At 35.4% G+C, this 21,254-nt stretch overlaps 1 protein-coding gene across 4 annotated transcripts in view; it reads right to left on the reverse strand.

The window, feature by feature from the left end:
• The window catches only part of LOC105492606 (LDL receptor related protein 1B), a 1,932,714-nt gene that overhangs the window by 996,581 nt on the left and 914,879 nt on the right, over positions 1-21,254 (reverse strand). For all 4 annotated transcript variants that reach the window (XR_011609732.1, XM_011759820.3, XM_011759819.3 and 1 more), the window contains exon 5: positions 17,618-17,746. Coding sequence is in view for 3 of the 4 variants with exons in the window: in XM_011759820.3 (XP_011758122.2) it covers positions 17,618-17,746 (129 nt within the window). In the remaining variant the exon portion in view is untranslated. The remainder of the gene's footprint in view (positions 1-17,617; positions 17,747-21,254) is intronic.

The following is a 21,254-nucleotide window of genomic DNA, read 5'->3' on the forward strand; positions in this document are numbered from 1 at the left end:
TTTTTGATGAACATATACTAATTTCTCAGAGTTTCAATAGCATATTTAAAGGTAACAGTAAAATCTGATAGAAAATTAGTGTTGATAGAGTTTAGCTACACAATCACATTCAGAGTAACTTTTCTACTAATTAAGAAATAGGTGGAAATCTTTAATTCAACTGCATCTAATGCATCGGTAAATCCCTTTGACCATGAAGTCAAACCTATCAGACATCTACCACTTCTCAGTAACTACTGCTACTGTCCTGCCATTATCACTCACCTAGACTATTTCAAAGTTTTCTGCCTGGTTTCCCTTTTTCCATCTATGCCCTCCTCATCTTTACAATATCCCAACACACCAGCCCGAGTTATACCATTAAAATGCTAAAGCAGATAAGGTCAGTTCTTCACTCAGTCCCTCGAAGGGCTCCTATTTTAACTAGAGCAAAATTCAAAGCCCTTATAATGATCCATAAAACTCTACTTGATCTGTATATTCATTACCTCTTTAATCTCATTTCCTTCTTCTCCTTACTACTCTTACTCTTGTTCGTCTCACTCCAGACACACTGCACTTCTTACTGTTCCTTGAACAAGCCAGGCAAGCTGCCACCTCAGAGGTGCTTCTCACTTCCTGGAATGATCATTTATCAATTACTGGAATGGCTTACTTGCTCACCTCTTTTAGGTCGTTATGCAAATGTCATCTTACTGGTGAGGCGTCTCTTAGAACTTTATCTTCTAAAAATTTTAAGACCCTACACTTTCTATACACCTTCTATTTCTTTCTTATTCACCAAACACAGTATGTTTTATGTACTTTTCTGATTATTTATTTTACTTCTGTTTTACCTCTAGCATCTAGAGAAAAAGCCTAGAGCTTAGTGATTATTCAATACCAGTTTTCTGAATAAATATAAAGGACACATGGAATTCTCACACAGAAGACTTCTTTCGAAACATCTCATGAAATGCAACAAAAATAATTTGTTTATTTAAACTATGAAGGGAATTCAGATTATGACTAGCTATTCAGAAAATTTCATAAATATCATTTGACCACTCTGTAAGAAACTGAAGCTGAGCACTGTAAAGGTAGGGCAAAAGCAAGAGCCTATACTATAACTAACGTAAGTAACTAAGTCTAAAGTTTTGAAGCAATATTATTTAGTGGCCTTTTCTTGTTTGTTTGTTTCTGGCGTGGGTCAGGATATCAGGCACTTGTGTTTCTCTCAAATAGAAGAGCCCTCCAGCGAATATGATTTGGGGCCTCCCCTCACAGGCTTAAAGAAATCCTATCATGCATTGGAATTTTTATCCCCATCATGCCAGATCCCTATTAACTTCAACAGGGGTGGTGCCAAGTTCAAGAGGCCAAAGAAGAGACACAAGTAGCAAAAAAAAAAAAAAAAAAAAAATACATTTAGGGAAACTTACACACAGAGACAGTCCAGTAGCAGCAGACTGGATGAACCACTACCACTTGTGAAAAGCACGCAGCTTATATAGCACATTCCCTTAGCACATTCCCCCCACCGCCCTGCCCCGCCCCGCCACCTGCAACCTCCACGTGGCAACCTTCCTTTCTTAGATTGTTATTTCTATCATGTGCACCTGCCATACAGGGTATGCTTAAGTTACATTATTGTTGTCAAATGCATCTGCCATAAACCTCTCCTCCCCCAAGAAATTCTCTCAAGTCATAGGATTCCTGTCTGCCTTTAACAAGACTTTAAACATTTTTTATACATAATAACAACAAAACAATAAAACAAACAAAAATAAACCAAGAAAGTCTCAAGTAAGTAGCACAACAGTTTTTTCCCAATGGAGAAAATAGACTTATCCTGGACTACCTGAGTATAAGCCCACAACAAAAATGTTCTTACAAATACTAAGATCATTTCCACACACAAAAAAGTTCTCTCAGAAGCATCAGTAGAATTGTGAATCCTCTCTGCTTAACATAACCTCGTCAATTGACCATATCTGAGCCTGGTTAGCTAGTCAGCTTCTCTCCTAATCTCTTAAATCTATCTTGAACTGTGTTTCACTTGCCCTCATCATTCCTAAATGTGGGGATCTAGACTTAGTCTCCCCTCTACTCTTACTTTTGTCACTTTACTGTTGACCTTAGGACTCTTGAAACCTGTTGGATCATCAATTTCTCAGGTGATAGTAAAATCTTAGATGGGTGTGTAATCAGGTTAACAAAGATAGGCTGACAATGTCAGTCCTTTGTGTCTTCATTTGACAACTGAAATGACCTTTAGTGAAACTACTTCTCACTCAAAATGACCTACTATGGAAAGCATCCTTGCTGCAAAGTTTTATGCATAATCCAGATTTAGACAGCCATTTTTTTTGCTAGCTACTGGTCAGTAAACTTTTGTATGTCATAAACATTCTTTGAAGAGAGGCTGGAATATAAAGGAGTGCTGAGATTCCCCTGAGAAACTGAGATGGAAATGGGTTCATGGTTAACACAGGCAATGCTTATTTGACAAAATTAGTCAACTTATTTGGTTTTGGTAGCTGCTTGTTGAGTCAGTCAGTTAATTGTTTTAGTGAAAAACATAACCACTAATTTTAAAGTCAGGTGCTTCATAATCTAACAGGGTTTGATTTAATAATGGTGACTTTAAAAAATCAAAGGACACACTGGAGGAAGGATACCTACAACATAAGTTGTGAATGCTTTATTTAAATAATCTTCATTGGTCTTTGCTAATTATTAACTGTGGTTTACCGCTTGAGACAGAAGGTCAAATATGGAGGAAGGAAGCCACTGAAACACAAGAACCCACAAAAATCCTCAAGGTCTAAGGATCTAATTCTTTCAGTGTATTTCAAGTTGAAAGCTAGCATAGCCCTGGCAAATATGTAATCTAGTTCTACCTGCACTGCATCTAATCTCTGTTGTGCATTGTTACCACATGCCAGTTGAAGAGCACTAGCTTGGGTAATGTGGATACAAGACTGACCAGAATAGATGTGATGCTCTTATTGGTTGTCATCCTTAGTCAATGGACAGTTTTCCCAAAAGAACACTTGAAAAGCACATTAGATAACTTCAGTCAAAGCGATACCTGCATCAACACTTAATGAGAGGTAATGAACATTAATCTTCCACATAGAAGATACTGAAGCACAAACAAGCACTCGGTTGACATTTTAACTTAGAGAACCAAGATGTTGGTTGGATAAGCACCTATGGCAGGTTGTCAACTGATTCACGGTAGAGGAGAAAAATTGTCCTCATACTCCTCACCACTACTTGTATGTTGACAGACCTGAAAACGTTTCTCTCTCCTGTGATGGAGAATTGTATTTGTGTTCTGTATGATCAAAAAATGATTTGATTTTTCCAGTAATGTATTTGTATTCATTAGTGCCACAACCTTTGAAGACTGATTCTAAAATTGTTAATTGAAAAGAGGAACTTGGAAATGTGGAAATGCTTATTTGACCAGGTTCATAAAAATACCTATTTAAATTCCAAGTCAATATAACCATGTCCTTGAAAGCCTATTCTTATCCTCTCACAGTCAAAAGTACACTAAAAGTGGATTTACTTACTTATAATAATATGATTTTGATATATAGTTTGTGCTAAATAAATGTTTTCAGTGTGTATAAAAACTTGTCATTTTTAAGGTTTCATTTAAACCTCCAGTTCTTCTATTCAATTATAAAAATATTAATTTGGCTAGTTTCCTTCTAAGTGATTGAAGTAATGAATTCAGATACTAACAAATAATTATGTAACTAACAAATATATGTATACAATAAATGTATATATAAATATATATAATCTAGTTGTTCTATATTTTAATTTTCCTTAATTAAATCTGTAACTGTATATGTAAGCAATTATCTCCACTAAATGAAGTTCCCAGTATGTGCACAGCAATATTTCTGAAGTCAAAGATGAAAATAATTCCAGTTTTAACTGAATAAAAGGTTGAATAATGACTCGCATATAAAGAATATAAAATGGAGAGTCAGACTAATGTTGTGAGAAAACAGAAAATTGTAATCTATACAACACAAAGAATTGGTTTTAAGCCAGTAATGAACTTCAAAGATTGAAAGAGGATTTTTTTCAGATTTACTCTTATTTTATCATTTACAAATTATATAAAGGCTGTAAAAATAAGGAAAATGGGTATGCAGTTAGAAATGAGAAGACTAAGAACTTCTAATCAAAATCGTTAAAACTTATGTAAGAAGTGAATTACTAATATATGAAACAAAATTCAGGCAATCTGTAAAAGGGCTATTTATTTATTTATTTATTTTTATTTTATTTTTTTGGTGTGTGTGTGTGTGAGGGAGTCTCGATCCATCACCTAGTCCAGAATGCAGTGGCATGACCTCAGCTCACTGCAACCTCCACCTCCCCGACTCAAGCCATTCTACTGCCTCAGTCTCCTGAGTAGCTGGGACTACAGACATGCACCATCATGCTTGACTAATTTTTGTATTTTTAGTAGAGATGGGGTTTCACCATGTTGGCCAGGCTAGTCTCGAACTCCAGACCTCAGGTGATCTGCCCGCCTCGGCCTCCCAAAGTACTGGGATTACAGGCATGAGCCACTGTGCCCAGCCAAAAGGGCTAATTTTTTTAAAAAAACTTATAAAATTATGCAAAGAACAGAAAAAGTTAAATATGTAATATTAGGAGAAAATTATGTAGTTTAAAAAGGAGAGATACAGAATCATGGTGTGGAGAAAAAAGAGAGAGAAGATATTACCGTATTCAAATACATAATAAATTGTTGATCAAAGTCAACCAACCAAACTGAAAATGTGAATCAAGTTAATATCATATAAGAGAAAAAAAGATATAGCATTGAAATATTTTCTTTTTCAAAACATACTGGCCATATTGATTTCTCCCTGTTTTCATTCCTTAACTATTTTTAATGAAAAAAAAATCTCTTTACCAAAATGAATAATATTCAGAATAATGACATATTGTCATACACCAGAAGAATCTATTCTATCACATTTTATTATAAAAATAATATATAGCTGGGCATGGTTGCTCATGCCTGTAATCCTAGCACTTTGGGAGGCCGAGGTGGGTGGATCACCTGAGGTTGGGAGTTCAAGACCAGCCTGACCAACATGGAGAAATCCTGTCTCTACTAAAAATACAAAATTAGCCAGGCATGGTGGCACATGCCTGTAATCCCAGCTACTAGGGAGGCTGAGGCAGGAGATTCATTTGAACCTGGAAGGTGGAGGTTGCGGTGAGCTGAGATCGTGCCATTGCACTCCAGCCTGGGCAACAAGAGCAAAACTCCGCCTCAAAAAAAAAATAATAATAATATATAAATCAAATGTGGGAAAATGAAAATGCATTAACAACTGTATTGGACTGAGCAAGAAAATGAATATTGCTATAATTTATCTTAGCACTACCTTTTATCATCACAATATATTTATGCTGAAGTATTCTTTGGGTAGACATTTTAATTAATTTATTTATTTATCTAGTATTTATAGATCTCAGCATTAACTGGGATCTGAAAGAGATCGGTAAGACAGTCTGCCTTCAAGAAAGATATAATCAAGTAGAAAGTTTAAGATATCTGCAAAGAACTGTATTTTTATAAGTAGGTATGACATCTTTCATAAAAGATGTATAGTTTCATTGAGTTTCAAAGAATAGCTAGATATGTCTGTTTACTGGAAGCACAAGTTTCCTGATGGTGATGGTATTTGGTCTCAGCCTTGCCTTAATGGCAGAATAAGAATTCAATATGTAGAGATGGATAAAAGAACGTCAAGCAAAAGAAACAGCTTTGATAGAAGTACAGATGTGTGAAAGATTTGAATATGTTGAGGAGAGATTGATCTCAGTTTTTCAGTTTTCTGCAAGGTACAACATGCATAACTAGTGGAGTATTTCATAATGACACTAATAATAGATACTGTTTTCTGAGCATATTTTAGGAGCTAGATACTGTAATACATAGTTCACATTTATTAGCTTATTGTATATGCACAATATCCCTTTGATTTGGCTAATATTTACCACATTTTAATATTAATAACTCACTTAAGTTAATATAGCTGTTAAGTGAAAATAACTGAGTTCAAATTTATAGAGTTTTGTAGTAGCTGACCAAATAGGTTAAGGACAAATTGTACAGGCTATTGAATGTCAAGATAATGAACTATTTTTAATTTTGGCTGCAATGGGAAACCAGAGTTAATTGTAGAAATACAGTATAATGTGATCAAAACTATGCTTTAAGAAGATCAAGTCTAAAATAATATGTAAGATATTGTTTGGGTGGGTAAAATATAGTGAGAAAGATAGTAGAATACAGTGAGAAGTATACATTTCCCACTCAACTTTCCAAATTGTATGTTTTTGCTTTTATTTCGGGGGGTTATTTATTGAAATTGACATAAATTTGTATGTCTTTATAGTGTACAACATGATGTTTTGAAGTATACATATATTGTGGAACAGTTAAACCTATGTAATTGACATATGCATTACCTCACATAGTTACCATTTCTGTAGTAGGAACATTTAATATCCCTTCTCTTAGCATTATGTTAAATGACATAAGCCAGTCATAGAAAGACAAGTACCACATATCTCACTCATGTAGAATCTAAAAATGATGATCTCATAGAAATAGAGAGTAGAATGTTTGTTACCAGAAGCTAAGGCATTTGGGGGATCAGGTTGGGGAGATGTTAGACAAAGTATGCAAAACTACAGGTAGGAGGAATTAAATAGATCTGTTTTCCAGCATGGTAACTATAGTTAATGATAACATGTTGGATTATTTAAAAATGTTCTTGCTTTTATTTATAAATGGTAGAGTATAATTTTACTTTTTAACTGGTAGAGTATAATTCATGTCAGAAGTATAATTCATGTGTACATTAAGGTAAAATGGAAATGTCTTACTTACACACTGCCTTGAAATCTAGAGTGAAGTTGGAAAGGAGTTAAGAGAATGGAAAAGATATCTTTGTTCCTGTTTAGATTCATGCATTGCAGAAATGAAGAACGGCCATATGTGGCAACATTCCTACTGGAAGCAGAGGTCATTAGGAAAAATGTAAGCCCCACAGAATTCTCAGAGTTTTCCCTAAGTAAACCTCTTCTATGGTCCTCCAAACTAGATTCTACACGTCACATAGAGAATGGCATTAATTTCATTTGTTTTTATAAAGAAAGTAACCCAAAATTATGAAAAACTTGTGGACATAGGTAGCAGATATCTGAATTACTGAACATAGAAATGCCATTTTAATTTCTCAGAAGCTAGGTGATAAGAAACTAAAGTAGGAAGTGTTGAGATCTTAAGTAGAAATAGGTTGATGTAATATAGCAGAAGTTCAAAATTACAGTTATTATTGTATTGTGAACAACAAGTGGCATGAAGTCAAGGATTATTTGGAAATTTTAGATGTGGGTGATGGGGAGAAAAGATATCATTAAAATAAACAGTAAGGGAAGAAAGTAGAATCAGTTTTTAGAAAATATGATGAGTTCAGTATTGGCACATTAGTCCATGTTTTTTATCTTGTTTTGTTTTGTGTTCTAGATATATATATATATACACACACACACACACACACACACACACATATATATATATATATATATATATATATATATAGAGAGAGAGAGAGAGAGAGAGAGAGAGACAGGGTCTCTCAGTCTGCCCAGGCTGGTCTCAAACTCCTGGTCTCAAGTAATCCTCCTTCACTTGGCCTCCCAAAGATCCAGGACTATAGGCATGAACCACTGTGCCAAACCTGTGCTTTTTAATCTTGTCTTTGGCATTGGAAAAACTCACCCATGTAAACTACTGATGAACCTGAATTAACCATAAACCTTAAAACAATTTAGTCACTTTGCTATTTAGACTTTAGTAGTGAAATACTGGTGCCTTCATTTAGAGAATATTTCAACTTGAAATGTGATAATTGAGAAGCAATGCAATATATTGTTTTCTGGAAGAAGACCCATTTTATAAGCACAACAAAAGACAATAACATCATCCCCTCCCCAGCACAAACGTATCTTTTCATTTTGCAGATTGGCGGCTCACACAGTTTCCCTGTTTTGCAGAGAGCTGGTCTAACCAAACCAAGGAGGTACTGCTCTATTATCTGAAAGTCTTTACTTGGCACATGGCAAGTGTTTAATACATGAATGAAACGTGGAGGACTGTTTGAATATGAACTCCCCAAAGTTTTTTAAAGAGACTTTACTGAATTAATACATTGTAAAATAATGATGTATTTCAGTAAATACAATAAAATAAATAATGCAGTTATTTTAATCAGAAAAATAATGAAAGAAATGTCATTGATAACCATTGAAAGTTTGTAAGTAAATCTCAAAATTTTAGAATATAATTCATTCAAATTTTAGATTATTACATGAATATTAGAACTAGCAGACAGTCTAGTGATGGTCAGTTTACATTAGTTACTGAGAAGTGGCTAATGGCAGCTTTAAAATCTCCTAGTCACCTTTCTAATTGTAGCCAGCGGAAAATACTTAAGCTACAGAAAAATATTTTCTCTACTCAGACTTCTTTCTCTATGTTATAGATTAGTAACATTTGAGTTCAAAATGTAATAGGTATTGACTCATTTGAAAATTGCTTCTAAGTAACTCCTATTTGTAAAGTAAGTTCAGTTTCAAAACATGAGTCCTTAAAAGAGCCACATTTAACATGGCCCCTAAAAGGGAAATACTGCCTCGGTATGTGAATATTTATTATCCATTCAGCAAATATTTATTGAGCCTGGCTAGCTTCTGCGGGGTCTAGATGCTAGCAATACAACAGTGAACAAAACCAACAAAACCTTTGCTTTTACAGAGCTTACATTTTAGTACATAAAACAGACAATAAGCAAGTAGACGAACACTAATATTATTTGGCAGTGATACATTCTATGAAAGTGAGTAAAGTATAGGAGTAATGGGGATGAGAGCTGATCCTTAGAGAGGGTAATCTAATTCGGAATATATTTACAAGTTAGAAACAAAGGTTTTGAGAAAAAAGAGTGTAGTGAAGGATGAATCCAATATTTTGGCCTAAATAATTAGGTGAATGTTGGAAACCTTACCAAGATGAAAAACTGAAGAAAGCATTATTAGGAGAGAAAATCAAAAATTGATAGAGTTTGATATTTCTGTTAAACATCCAAATGGAGATATTGAATATATAATCGGATCTGTGAGTCTGGAGTTCAACAGTCATCATAACTGGTGATAAAAACTGGGGAGTGTCAGTCTCTTGATATTTTTTAAAGCCATGGCAGAGGGTTTTTAAGGCCATGATACAGGAGGAAAGGTCCTAGAAAATCAATAAAAAGAAGATGTCTAAAGGACTGAACGCTGAATCATGCCTAAAATATTGGCAAAATGAAGATAATAAAGCAAGGTAAACTGAGAAAAAATTCAAGATTGTGCTGCTCTAAGAGGTAAAGTCTTCAAGGAGACAATTGTCAGTTGTGTGCTTAAGACCAATAGTTAACTAATGAGGCAACAGGAGGTCACTGAAGACCTTGGCAATAGATGTGAGTGATAAGAATAGTGTATGATTCACTGAAGGGGATTCAAGAGCAGAGCAAAGGAAAGTGTAAAAGGAACAACACTCCATTGAGTTTTTCTGCGCAGGGAAAAGAAAAATGGAGAAGTAGCCGGATAGGAATATAGGTTTAAAGGAAGTTGTTTTGCATCATCTTTGCAACACGCTTGTATGTTGGTGAGAATGACCTAAGAGAAAAGAAAATATCAGCTATTCAAGAAATAAAGAGGACAATTATATGAGTCGAGTCCTTGAACAGGTGAGAGAAGATAGGATCCGTGTAAATTTGCAGGATTGACCTTTAATAGGAGAAAAGTCAGTTTGTTTTCTAATTTAAATAAGAGTAAGATGGGGTGATTAGTTCTAGATTCAAATAGACTAGTAGAGTTAATGGAGTTTGAGTGAGAAAATTCTCTTTTAATTGCTTATATTTTCTCAAGGAAATATGAAAAAAGATCCTCACCTTACAATAACGAGAAGGGAGGTAGATGTACGAAACTCATCATCTAGTAATGGAAAAAAGTAAAGGTCATTTAATATATTTCACTGTTGTCTGACAAGGATTTAAATATAAAACTTATAAATAAGATCACTAATTTCTACTTTGCTATTATAGAGATTAAGTACTCTAAGTAACCAATCATTCTGATGTGCCAAACTTCTAGCTACTTTATCAGCTATGTTCTTTGTAACTTGATGTTCTAAACATCCAAAGAGTACTAAGATATAATTTAATAATTTGGTCAGGATTATATTTCGTGGGAGGCATAGACAGCGGCTGTGTGAGTCCTAAAAGAAATACACACGTTTAAAAATGAAATCAATGCAACAGGTTTTCTCGTCTCAAGACTAAAATGACGTTAGGCAGCCTGATTAGGGGAAATATGCAGAATATTAGTTATCTCTGTCAAAGGCAATTGTGCTCTCCAGGGGAAGGAGTGCCCAAAGGGCATTCTCTAACTGCTTTTATTACCCCAGATTTTTTTCAATCCCTGTTGATTGCAACTGATACAGAGAATGCCTTGAAGACTCTGAAAAATCAATTTTTTTCTTATAAAAATGTCAACATTATTCTGTCTACTCGAATTTTAAGGTTTTTTCCCCCTGAGGATTTCAATAGTGATATACTTTTATATTTTTCCCAAGTAAAGCAACAGAAAAGTATATACTTATATACATTCTTGCCTCATCTATTTAACCATTTGTAATTTTTATAAATTTAAATGTGTTTCTTTCCTTTTTATTTTCATTAGAATATCCAATTTTAAGATAGAAAACAAGAGTTAATTGTAGAGGGTGATATAATTTCTCTCACATTCTAAATTGAGGATTTAATCAATAATTTGATAGCTTGTCTACAAAAAATTATAAAAAGCATGATAGAAATTTCTGCCTATCTGTTGTGCCATTTATAAAAGTAAAGTTTATTTACTGTCACACCCAGAGCCCATAAATACAGCCATGTAATTTTTCATACTCAAACACAGAAGTTCTCAGCTAGATTGCAATAAAAATATGTTATAAATAAAATGGAAGACATGCTTTTTTTTCCCTGTCTGATATTTTCTTAGACTAAGGGTAAATGAAAGGTGTCATGACACATAAAACACCATGGTTATGACTCTGCTATCAATCTTGCAACTTTGTTTCTGGAAAAAAGATTAAAAATATCAAGAAAGGTGCTAGACTGTGAAGATGATATCCCCTAGCATAAAAACCAAAACCAAAACCAACATAGAATAATAATGAGGAGATTGTGTACCCCAGCACTGACATACTCATTAACAGTGTTTGGAGAGGGAAAAAGAAGCGTGTTGTATCATTTGGATAATAAAAATTCCATCAGAAATCCTTGCCCTGCCCTGCCGTGAAATGTGATTTCTAACTGAATGATCAGCCAGAAAAGATGTAGAGTAAAAATACTCCATAAAATAGAGAAATAGTTTAATGGCCAGGCTACCCATCTGGGATTCCAAAGGCAGACTGGGAAGCTCTAGAATTTCCGTAGTACAGAGGCTTATTCAGTATAGTGTGATTGCAGATAGGGAAGCTTGTCCTCCAGCTGTATTTTAGCAGCAAGCACACAGCTTTTACTAGGATTGCATGTTTATTGGAGAGGGGAGAGGTCCTTGGTGGAGAGGACACACTTAGGAAACTACTATTTGATGACAACACTATACCGAAGCTATAGTTAGCCCTGAGTAACAGGACCAAACTGGCCAGATACTCTATTCTCCTTTGAACTTCTTGCAAACTTCTGACTCTGCTTTACCCTCATTCTGCTTCTTAAATGTTCTAGAAATTTCTAAAGCATCCAGCAAACATTTGCCAAGCACATACTCTGCTTCAGGCATTGAACTCTTTTTTTGCTACTTACTCTTTACCACAGTGTTCCTAATTTCACACATGCATATGCAACAGTAAAGAACAATAAATCTGTATTACCAGGCTGGTGCTGGTGATTAGGCTCACTCCTAGCCAATAGGTCTCATGCGCTATCATGCCATCAAGTGTTATTGGCAGTTATGGCTCAATGAAATAATAAATTATACAGGAATTAGAACTTTTGACTATCTAAAATATAATTTAAAAAAAAACCCTAAATGGTGAATCTTCACATATCTGTCATTCTACAAGAAGCCATTCTTAGCCAATGGTATACTGAAACAGATCTTATTTACTAGTCTCATAAGTTGTTTAAATTATTAAGACTTAATATGCTACCCTTCCTAAGAATAGATCTTAATATGAGATGCTTTAATAAAAGGCAAGGGAATAGTCTTTTAATAGCTGAATTTCAGGCATTACTAAGTGTCTGATAAGAGGATGATACTATGTGGCAGAGAATTATTCCCTCACTGTACAGACACCTGCCCATTCTCCCACACACAGAATCAGCCCTGGCAGCAAACCATGGGTAAATTCTCCGCCTCCCCCGCCAAAAAAATTTAAACTTATGTTAGTAGATGTTAAATCACCCCTAGAGTTTTAAAGTAAGAGCCATAGGAAGTTATATTTCGTTTATTTTCTCTCTCTCTTTTCTCTTTTTAAGAATCATAGCAGAGAAAACAGCAAACGATAGGAAAATGTTCCCTCCCCAACACTGTCTAGAAATATGCTTCCATTGATTATACAGGGACTATGATCCCTATTCTTACAACTAAGAGTTTCATTGCCTCAGTAGTCTTCTGTTTGGTTCCCCACCCCCGCCCGCCAAATCAATGAACTGCAAATATAAGCTGTAATAGAATTCTGAAAGAATTCTGAAGTTTTTTTTTTTTTTTTTTAAATAGGCTCTCTATTCTCACTGCTCCAATTACTCCATGGCAAAGAGGTACACTATCCTAGGGCACCATTTGGTGCACTGACTATAGAGTGATGATCATAAAATTAGTGTTCTTTATTTTACTATTGCTTCAGTGCAATCAGTAGAGCCCTAGAGGTTCAGGAGAATTTGTATGCTGGAGTAAGTCCCTGCCTTCAGTGAGTGATTAGGACACTGAAAAGTACAGTCCAATGAGTCTGAATTTATTAGGAGTAAAATTGCCAACAGTTCATAAGTAAACACCATTTACTATTACTTTTACTGTCACAGGTTCTACATGAGCCTGCTTTCAGCCCCAAGTTTTCACATTCAATACATATTTTATATCAAATTCAATAAAATCAATTAAAAGAAAGTCAAATTTTAAAAATGTTTTTATTTTCATATTTGACAAGTCATTACTACAACTCTGTTTTCAAAAAAATATATCAAAATATGCAAAAAGTTTTACTGGGTACCTATACATGGATATTTTTTACTTTTTTTTTTTTTTTTCACATGACAAGTCCTAACGTTTAATTAGAAAAATAGCTAGCTTTTGTGTGGGTGTGGTGGCTCACACCTGTAATCTCAGCACTTTGGTAGGGCATGGCAGGAGGATGGTTAAAGCCAGGAGTTCAAGACCAGCCTGGGCAACATAGAGAGACCCTGTGTGTACAAAAAATTTTAAAATTAGCTGAGCATGGTAGTTCATGCCTGTGGTCTCAGCTACTCAAAGGCTGAGGTGGGAAAATGGCATAAGTCCAGAAGTTTGAGGCTACAGTGAGCTATGATCATGCCACTGCACACCAGCCTGAGCAATACAGTGAGACTACATCTCTTAAAAGAAAATAAATAAATAAATAAACAAACATTAATTACTAGTTTTTTAATGTATGTTCTATTACAAAGTAACAAATGCTCTCTCATAAAATTTATAGTCTTATATGTCTCCTATATAAAACTATTCAACTATGCATATTTAAGTTAAAATCACTTTAAAAAATATGTTTCAGACTTTTCTTTTGGAAATTAGTTTTTTTAAGATAAAAAACAGATAGTATCAAGTGTTAAATTGTACTAGATTACCATTGAAAGTCCTCTCAACTCTGAAACAATTTATTCTTTATTTCATTAGTCAGAGTCAATCTTACTAAGTGTAGAAAGGAGAGAATTTGTCTGCATTACATGAATTAATAGGAATGAAAAGGCCTCCTGCCTAACATTAATCTCTTCCCCCATCTGTTGTAGTGTCTAAAATCTCCTCCCTTCAATACAGTTATTTCTTAAAGATGCTCTTAAGGCTTATGAATTTTACTTGGGTTCAGATATTATATTACAAAGGAGGAATAATCAATTAACTTACATTAATTTACCTAATTACGATCTATTGTCTTCAAAATAAGACCCCACTGGTAAGCTCTGGGGTGAACATTTACGAAGAGACCATGATATTGTTCTATGTTGCACTAGTGCAGCACCTTTAGCGGTCGCTTCCCAGCCCATTAACTCTGCCTCTCTCTGCCATCTCATAAAGGGCTATTTCTCAGGAACTTTTTAATTCATCTATCATCTTGTACTGTCTTTGCAGAAGCATCTTCTTGGGTCTAGTTCTAGCTTTCCATTACATCACTTTGGCTTGATATTTTTATAGTATTCTTTCTTTCTAAAACCGGGAGATCTTTTCCACATATTCATTGTCTTGGGATAGGCCATTCGGACCTTCCCTTGTTTTCCACACTGTCCAGCTGCTGAGAGCCCTGGAACCCTCGTTTGTCGTGGAGGGAAAGTTAGGTTCTGGAGTCCAATAGGGTTGAATTATAAGAAAAAGAAGAGTAAAGAGAGGCCAATCTCAGCAGCCAGGCAACTGAAAAAAGGACTGGCAGAGCTTTAAGATGAACCTGGCTTAATTTATAATGTTTTTTTCTAGCACTTGTCAGCTATAGCCACATTACTGTGTAATAAAACTACCATAAAAATTTTAAACCTGATTGCATTAACTGGAATTACATGTAACTGAAGCCGAAAGTATTGTCTGGTTCACTTGCCATAAATATGAGAAAACTAAAGCCAAACAGGCAGTTTTTCTCTTAAAGTGTACAAATACATTGGTTCAAATATCCATGTGACCTTTAGAACACGCCAGTGTTTGTTATAGACTTATGCTCATGCTAGCAACTCCTTTTCCTTAAACTGTAAACCACAGAAACCTTCCCATGGTAACTATGTATTTTTCAAATTTTGTAAGCTCACAATGTCATCAAGCTAAAGACCTAGAGGTGAAGAAATTTATGTATTCCATTATCAATTCTAGAGTCATCAAATTTCCTTGATGTAGTAGGACATTATTATGTTCCATCCTTTTCTGGTTGCATTCTATTATTGTAAGATAACCTATCTATGTAGAAATAGAGGATGTGGTTCCTTTATAGGGTTTATTACATTACGCTCTCTCTGTGTAGCAATATTGTGTGGTTCAATAGAAACAGCAAATAACAAGCCTTCCACTTCTTTAGTTCATCAATATTTTAAATCAGAACTCTGGGTGGTGGCAAAAAGGAAAAACATAACCTGACCTAATTTTTCTCAAGGATTGCCTTATTTCAACTAGGTAATCAAGTCAGTAATTCAACTTCAAGTCAGTAATTCAAAGAAGTAAACTAAAAAAGTAAAAGAGTGTTTTGCTGTTGTTGATATTTTGTAGAGATATATGTTTTCTAAATAATTAACCACACTATCTCTGGGAAATCATTGAAATTTTAACAAGAGGTTATGTTTAAAGAGAAACAATGGCAGCTTGCTGAGCTAGTCCAGTCTTTTGCCCAGTGTGGTTTCAGAAAAGAAATTTCATGCTTAATTTACCAGTTTTTAACAAGGGAGGGTGAGGGCACCCATTCATTCATCAATACATCATAATTTGCCTGATATGGAACTACATTTGGAGGAAGTTAGAAGAAGCCAGATGGAATATTCTGCATAGTATTTCCTTATATTATTCCCAAGCTAATTCAGTCCATAAAATCATTAGCATTATCTTATTGTGACTAGGGCATCTCAAAGCTGTTTCATTAGCCAATCAACAATACTTAACTGATTGTTTACTTACTGAGTAGGCTGAAAACTGTGTAGAAACTACAGGCTTTATTTGCAGGTTAGCAGTAAAAGGCAGTTTTGAAACTTGAAATATAAACACTTAAGAGTGGAGCACTCATTTTAGTAATTTTAATTAGCAAGACAAGTTTTTGTTTTTTCCTTTTCCTTTTTTCCATCCCGCCCTCCTTTCTTCCTTCTTCCCCTTTTTTTCCCACAAATATTTATTGAGTACCTATATGTTCTAGGCAATGATCAGTACTGAATAAATATCAGTAAACAAATTCAACAAGTTCTGTACTGTCATAATGCTTACATTATTCTGGAGAAATCATCTGATAAACATACATAATGAATTAATTTCAAGTGGTAATGCTATAAAGAAAATAAAACTGGGAAATTATATAGTGATAGAGTAGGTATGCATAAATAACACTGGAAAATAACATCATGATGTAGAGGCTATATACCATGAAATAGAATGGACTGGGAAGGTCACTCTGAATATTGACCTGAGACTCAAGTGATAAGGAGGCTACATTAATGTGAATATCACAGGAAAAAGTGTTACAGGCAGATAAAAAAGCAACACGGTTGAAGAAGGACAAGGACATAGGTGTGCTGGCATTGATGATGAAACAATAGCAGTGGAAGATCAGACACTGGAAAGGGAAATGATACCAGGCCATTAGGCGCATTAGAGATCCTGTGAGGAGTTTAGGTTTTATTTTCAAGGTGAGTGAAAGTTATTGGGAGATTTGAAGCAAAAGAACAACATGATTTGGTTTATGTTTTAGTAGCAAATCACTTTATTATGTGAAGAATTAATTTTGGAGGTGAAACAGAAGCTCACAGAACCCAGTTAGGAATCTATTGTAGTAGTCTAGGAGAGAGACAGGCAATTCAGATCAATTAATACATGTCTTTTGAACAGATTTTTGCTAATTAGAAACTTCTTGTAATAGGCTGGGCACTGCGGTTCATGCCTGTAATCCCAGCACTTTGGGAGGCCTTTGTGGGTAGATCGCCTGAGGCCAGGAGTTTGAGACCAGCTTGGCCAACATGGTGACACCCTGTTTCTACTAAAAATGCAAAAATTAGCCAGACACAGTGGTGTGTGCCTGCAGTCCCAGCCACTTGGGAGGCTGAGGCAGGAGAATAGCTTGAACCTGGGAGGCGGAGGTTGAAGTGAGCTGAGATTGTGCCATTGCACTCCAACCTGGGTGACAGAGTGAGACTCCATCAAAAGAAAGAAAGAAAGAGATAGAGAGAGAGAGAGAAAGAGGGAGAGAGAGGGAGAGAGAAGGAGAGAGAGGAAGGGAGGAAGGGAGGAACGAAGGAAGGAAGGGAAGCAAAGAAGGAAGGAAGGAAGGGAAGGGAAGGGAAGGGAAGAGGGAGGGAAGGAGGGAGGGAGAGAGGAAGGGAGGAAGGAATTTTCTTTTTGGAAGGAGTAATGAAAGGAGTTTTATAATGATTAGTGACAACTGAAAGAATTGTTCTGGATTCCTAACTACAGAGAAGTGTATTAAAATGAAGGAAAATCTCTCTCTTCAAAGTCCATATTTCTGCTGTACCACATCTCTAATGAAAAAGAACTGTAAAAAGGAAACAAGTAATTCTGGAAAGACAAAAAATAAATGGTCATAACTTACCAATTTTAGCTTTGCAAGACCTGTTGTCTGACTGCATTAGGTAGCCTTCCACACAACTGCAGGTGTAGGATCCATGTGTATTTCTGCAGGTCTGGCTGCATGTACCATAAACAGCACATTCATCTTGATCTAAAAGGAAAATTGGCATCATTTCTAAGCAGCTTTATCTTGGGCATTTTTTTGTTCTCCTTGAATAAAATATTATTTTTGAACTTTGGAAATGAACTATTAATGAAAAGCTAATTCTAATAAATCTTTTCAAAACCACACTAAATAAAAATTAAACTTTTTGTTGCCTTAATATTTACAGAGAGAAAACATCAAACAATATCAAATCATATATTTTAAAAGAAGGTTTATTTGCATTTGTGGTAGGCAGGCTAGAAGTCTTTGGATATTTTTGCAAAGGTACAAAATGCATTCCAATTAATATTTGTTGAATATTTCCAGTGTCGATGACACTGACTTTTTCATTATTTTAACAAAGAATTAGACTAGCAATGAGGTTTTCAATCAACAGATTAAATAAGAGTTCTGAGCCACACTATGCAAATCGCACTCACTACTTTAAAGACAGGAAACTATTAAGCACCTATTGAAAATAAAGATTTTGTCTTAATTAAATTTTATTTTAATATCTGTAGTCCCTTCCTCTACTCCTTCATTCTATTTTCTCTATATTCTTCCTTCCTCTGGTATTCAGTTCAAATATTTATGAACAACAGATACTCAATGATTCTTAACCGACCAAACAAAAAGGCATCCTGTCAGTAGTTATTTAGACAAAGGTATATTCAGTCTATTTTATGTACCAAGCACTGTACTAATCCCTGCAGAAGACAAAATCAATAAAATATGGTCCCTACCCCTGAGTAAGACAAGTCTAGAGAAATATAATGTATGTATAAATATAATGGATAATGTATGATACTATACATTTCCTTATAATAGGGGTATACTCTAGTTATGATAAAAACAGGCAAGTCAAACTGCTTAGGATTAAAAGGGGAATGTTAAGTGAAGATTTCATATTAAACACTGTGAAGCATGATCTGGCTTTCCTCAAACTAAGTGGAAAGGGACATATCAGTTCATCAAAATGGCATGTGAATGGTATCGGGATGGCATCATGGGGGTTTCAAAGAAGAAGCATAGGAGTCAAATGAAGCAAGAGTATATGAAGGAAAGTAGTAGAAAAGATGAAATTGGGAAAGTACTTTGGGAGCCAGAAAATGAAGGTATTTGCATGCTGAACTAAAAGATTGTACATTACACGTTGGCAATGGGAAAGCATTAATTAGATTGGCTATATGGTCGGCTTTGCACTTTAAAACTAAAAACACTCATATGAAATAAAGGTTTTGGTAAATGTGGAGGAAAGATCCTAGAAAATTAGGTATGTGCTAATTTTATCCAAGAATTTGTCTTTTGAAGTTATATTTTGAACTAAGTCAGTGGCAGTGGAAATGAAGAGGGAATGGACTCAAATGTATAAGAAGCAGAATAGACAACATTTGAAAACTGATTGGATATGACAGAAGTGAAAATTGATCCAATTTTGAAGTAGAGGATATAAGAATTATAGATTTGAATGGCTCTATCATGGGAGGAGATAACGAGTTTGGTTTCACTGTGTTAAATTTGAGGTGTCTGTAGGGCAGCCTTGAGTAAACGTGTAATGATAAGCAATTGAGAAATGGAACTGTTAATATAGGGTGAGATCTGCTCTGGAGTATTTGGAAGTCAATAGCGTATAGATAATAGATTTTAAAAATACGAGGGCAATTTCCCACAGAGGAAGAGGAGACGAGAAAACCTTGGCTAGTGCAAAATACTGTAGGACACCAAAGTGGAAAGGGCAGTGAAAAGGGCAGAAACAGGAATCAGGGAGGGATGCAGTGGCTCAGGCCTGTATTCCTCACACTTTGGTAGGCCAAGGTGGGCAGATTACTTGAGACCAGAAGTTTGAGACCAGCATGGCCAACATGGCGAAGTCCTTTCTCTACTAAAAATACAAAAATTGGTCAGGGGTGGTGGTGTACACCTGTTGTCCCAGCTACTCAGACAGCTGAGGCATGAGAATCGCTTGAAACTGGGAGGTGGAGGTTGCAGTGAGCCGAGATTGCACCATTGCACTACAGTCTGGGTGACAAGGGTCTGTGTCAAAATAAAATAGTAATAATAATACAGAAAGAAAGAAGGAAAAAGAGTCCTACAGTCTCCTGTGAAGGAAAATTCATGACTACTGTAAGAAAAAAATTAAGAAATGAGAGCTTTTCAGGAATATCAGAATGTTCAAAAGGGTTATATGCAATGCATAAATTCAATAAGATCAAGATTAAAATTCCCATTTAGATTCAATAATTAGGACATTATTGTCATGATGTTGATGTAATGTAGGGAAAGAAGGGGACATAGTCACAAATGGGAGACTGATCTTAACTGGAACTTGCTTTTTACTGAATCCTTAAATGGGATAAGAAATACAAACTTAGACCTATTAACAGACTATTGTCCTCACAACTTGGGAATGATGACTGAAGATAACTCGGGACTCCTGTAAATAATTTTGGAGAAAGGGGGTGAAAAAAAAAAAAAACAGAAAAAGGAAGAGGAAGGCAAAAGATAACAGGATGGAGTGAAGCTGTGGTATTAAGTGGGTTAAACTGATATGACATAATTAAAATATATCTTTGGCCATTTTTCACAGTGCTTGGCACAGAGCTCCTAAAACTCTTGGAATTTTTTTGAGTAATAGGAGTGTCTTTTGTTATTCATAACGAGCTCCTCCAGAATATACTGGAGCCTATGCTAATGAGGTGACTCAGGGTAGGGCCCCTAGGTAGTCTCAGACTGGGGGCTGGTCATCAAAATACCAAACAGTGGATTAGAGGTGGAAACTTTCAGCCCACCTCCTGACCTCCAGGGAGAAGAAAGGGGACTGGGAATTGGCCTAAAAACAACTCTTGAACAATGAGGCTTGGAGAGCTTCCATTTTGGTGAAGACATTGAGCCCAGGGAGGATGAGGCACCTAGAGACGGCATAGAAGCTTCCCTCTACCACCTTCCAGATCTTTGCCCTATGTGTCACTTCTATTTGGCTGTTGCATCCTTTGTAATAAACTGACAAAGATAAGGAAACTATTTCCTTGAGTTCTCTGAGTTGTTGTAGTGAATGACTGTATTCTAGGAGAGGACTGTGGGAGTGCTCACATTTATAGCTGGCTGGTCAGAGGTATAGGTGAGTCCCGGAACTTGCGCCTGGCACCTGAGTCTTGCAGTACTAGACCCATAACCCATGGGGTTTACACTACCTCTGGATAATATCAGAATTGAGTTGAACTGTTGGACACCCAGTTGTTATTAGAGAATTAGAGAATTTATGTGGAAAAATACAACCCAATTTTGTGTCAGAAGCAATATGACAAAAAAGAAACCTCAACCGGCATGTTAAAAAATCCCCAGTGGAGGGGTAACATAAGGGTTTCAATATAGGGATGTCTAAAATTACATTTGAAATTATTTGTGTGTTGTGATATGAAACCTTTTCCTACTAAGTCTTCAGTAAATCTTACTACATATACAAATTGTCTTGTTTGCATGGATTTTATAATTGTGGAAACTCTAGGAAAAGAGC

This window comes from Macaca nemestrina, chromosome 11, assembly GCF_043159975.1.
Source record: "Macaca nemestrina isolate mMacNem1 chromosome 11, mMacNem.hap1, whole genome shotgun sequence".
Lineage (NCBI taxonomy): Eukaryota > Metazoa > Chordata > Mammalia > Primates > Cercopithecidae > Macaca > Macaca nemestrina.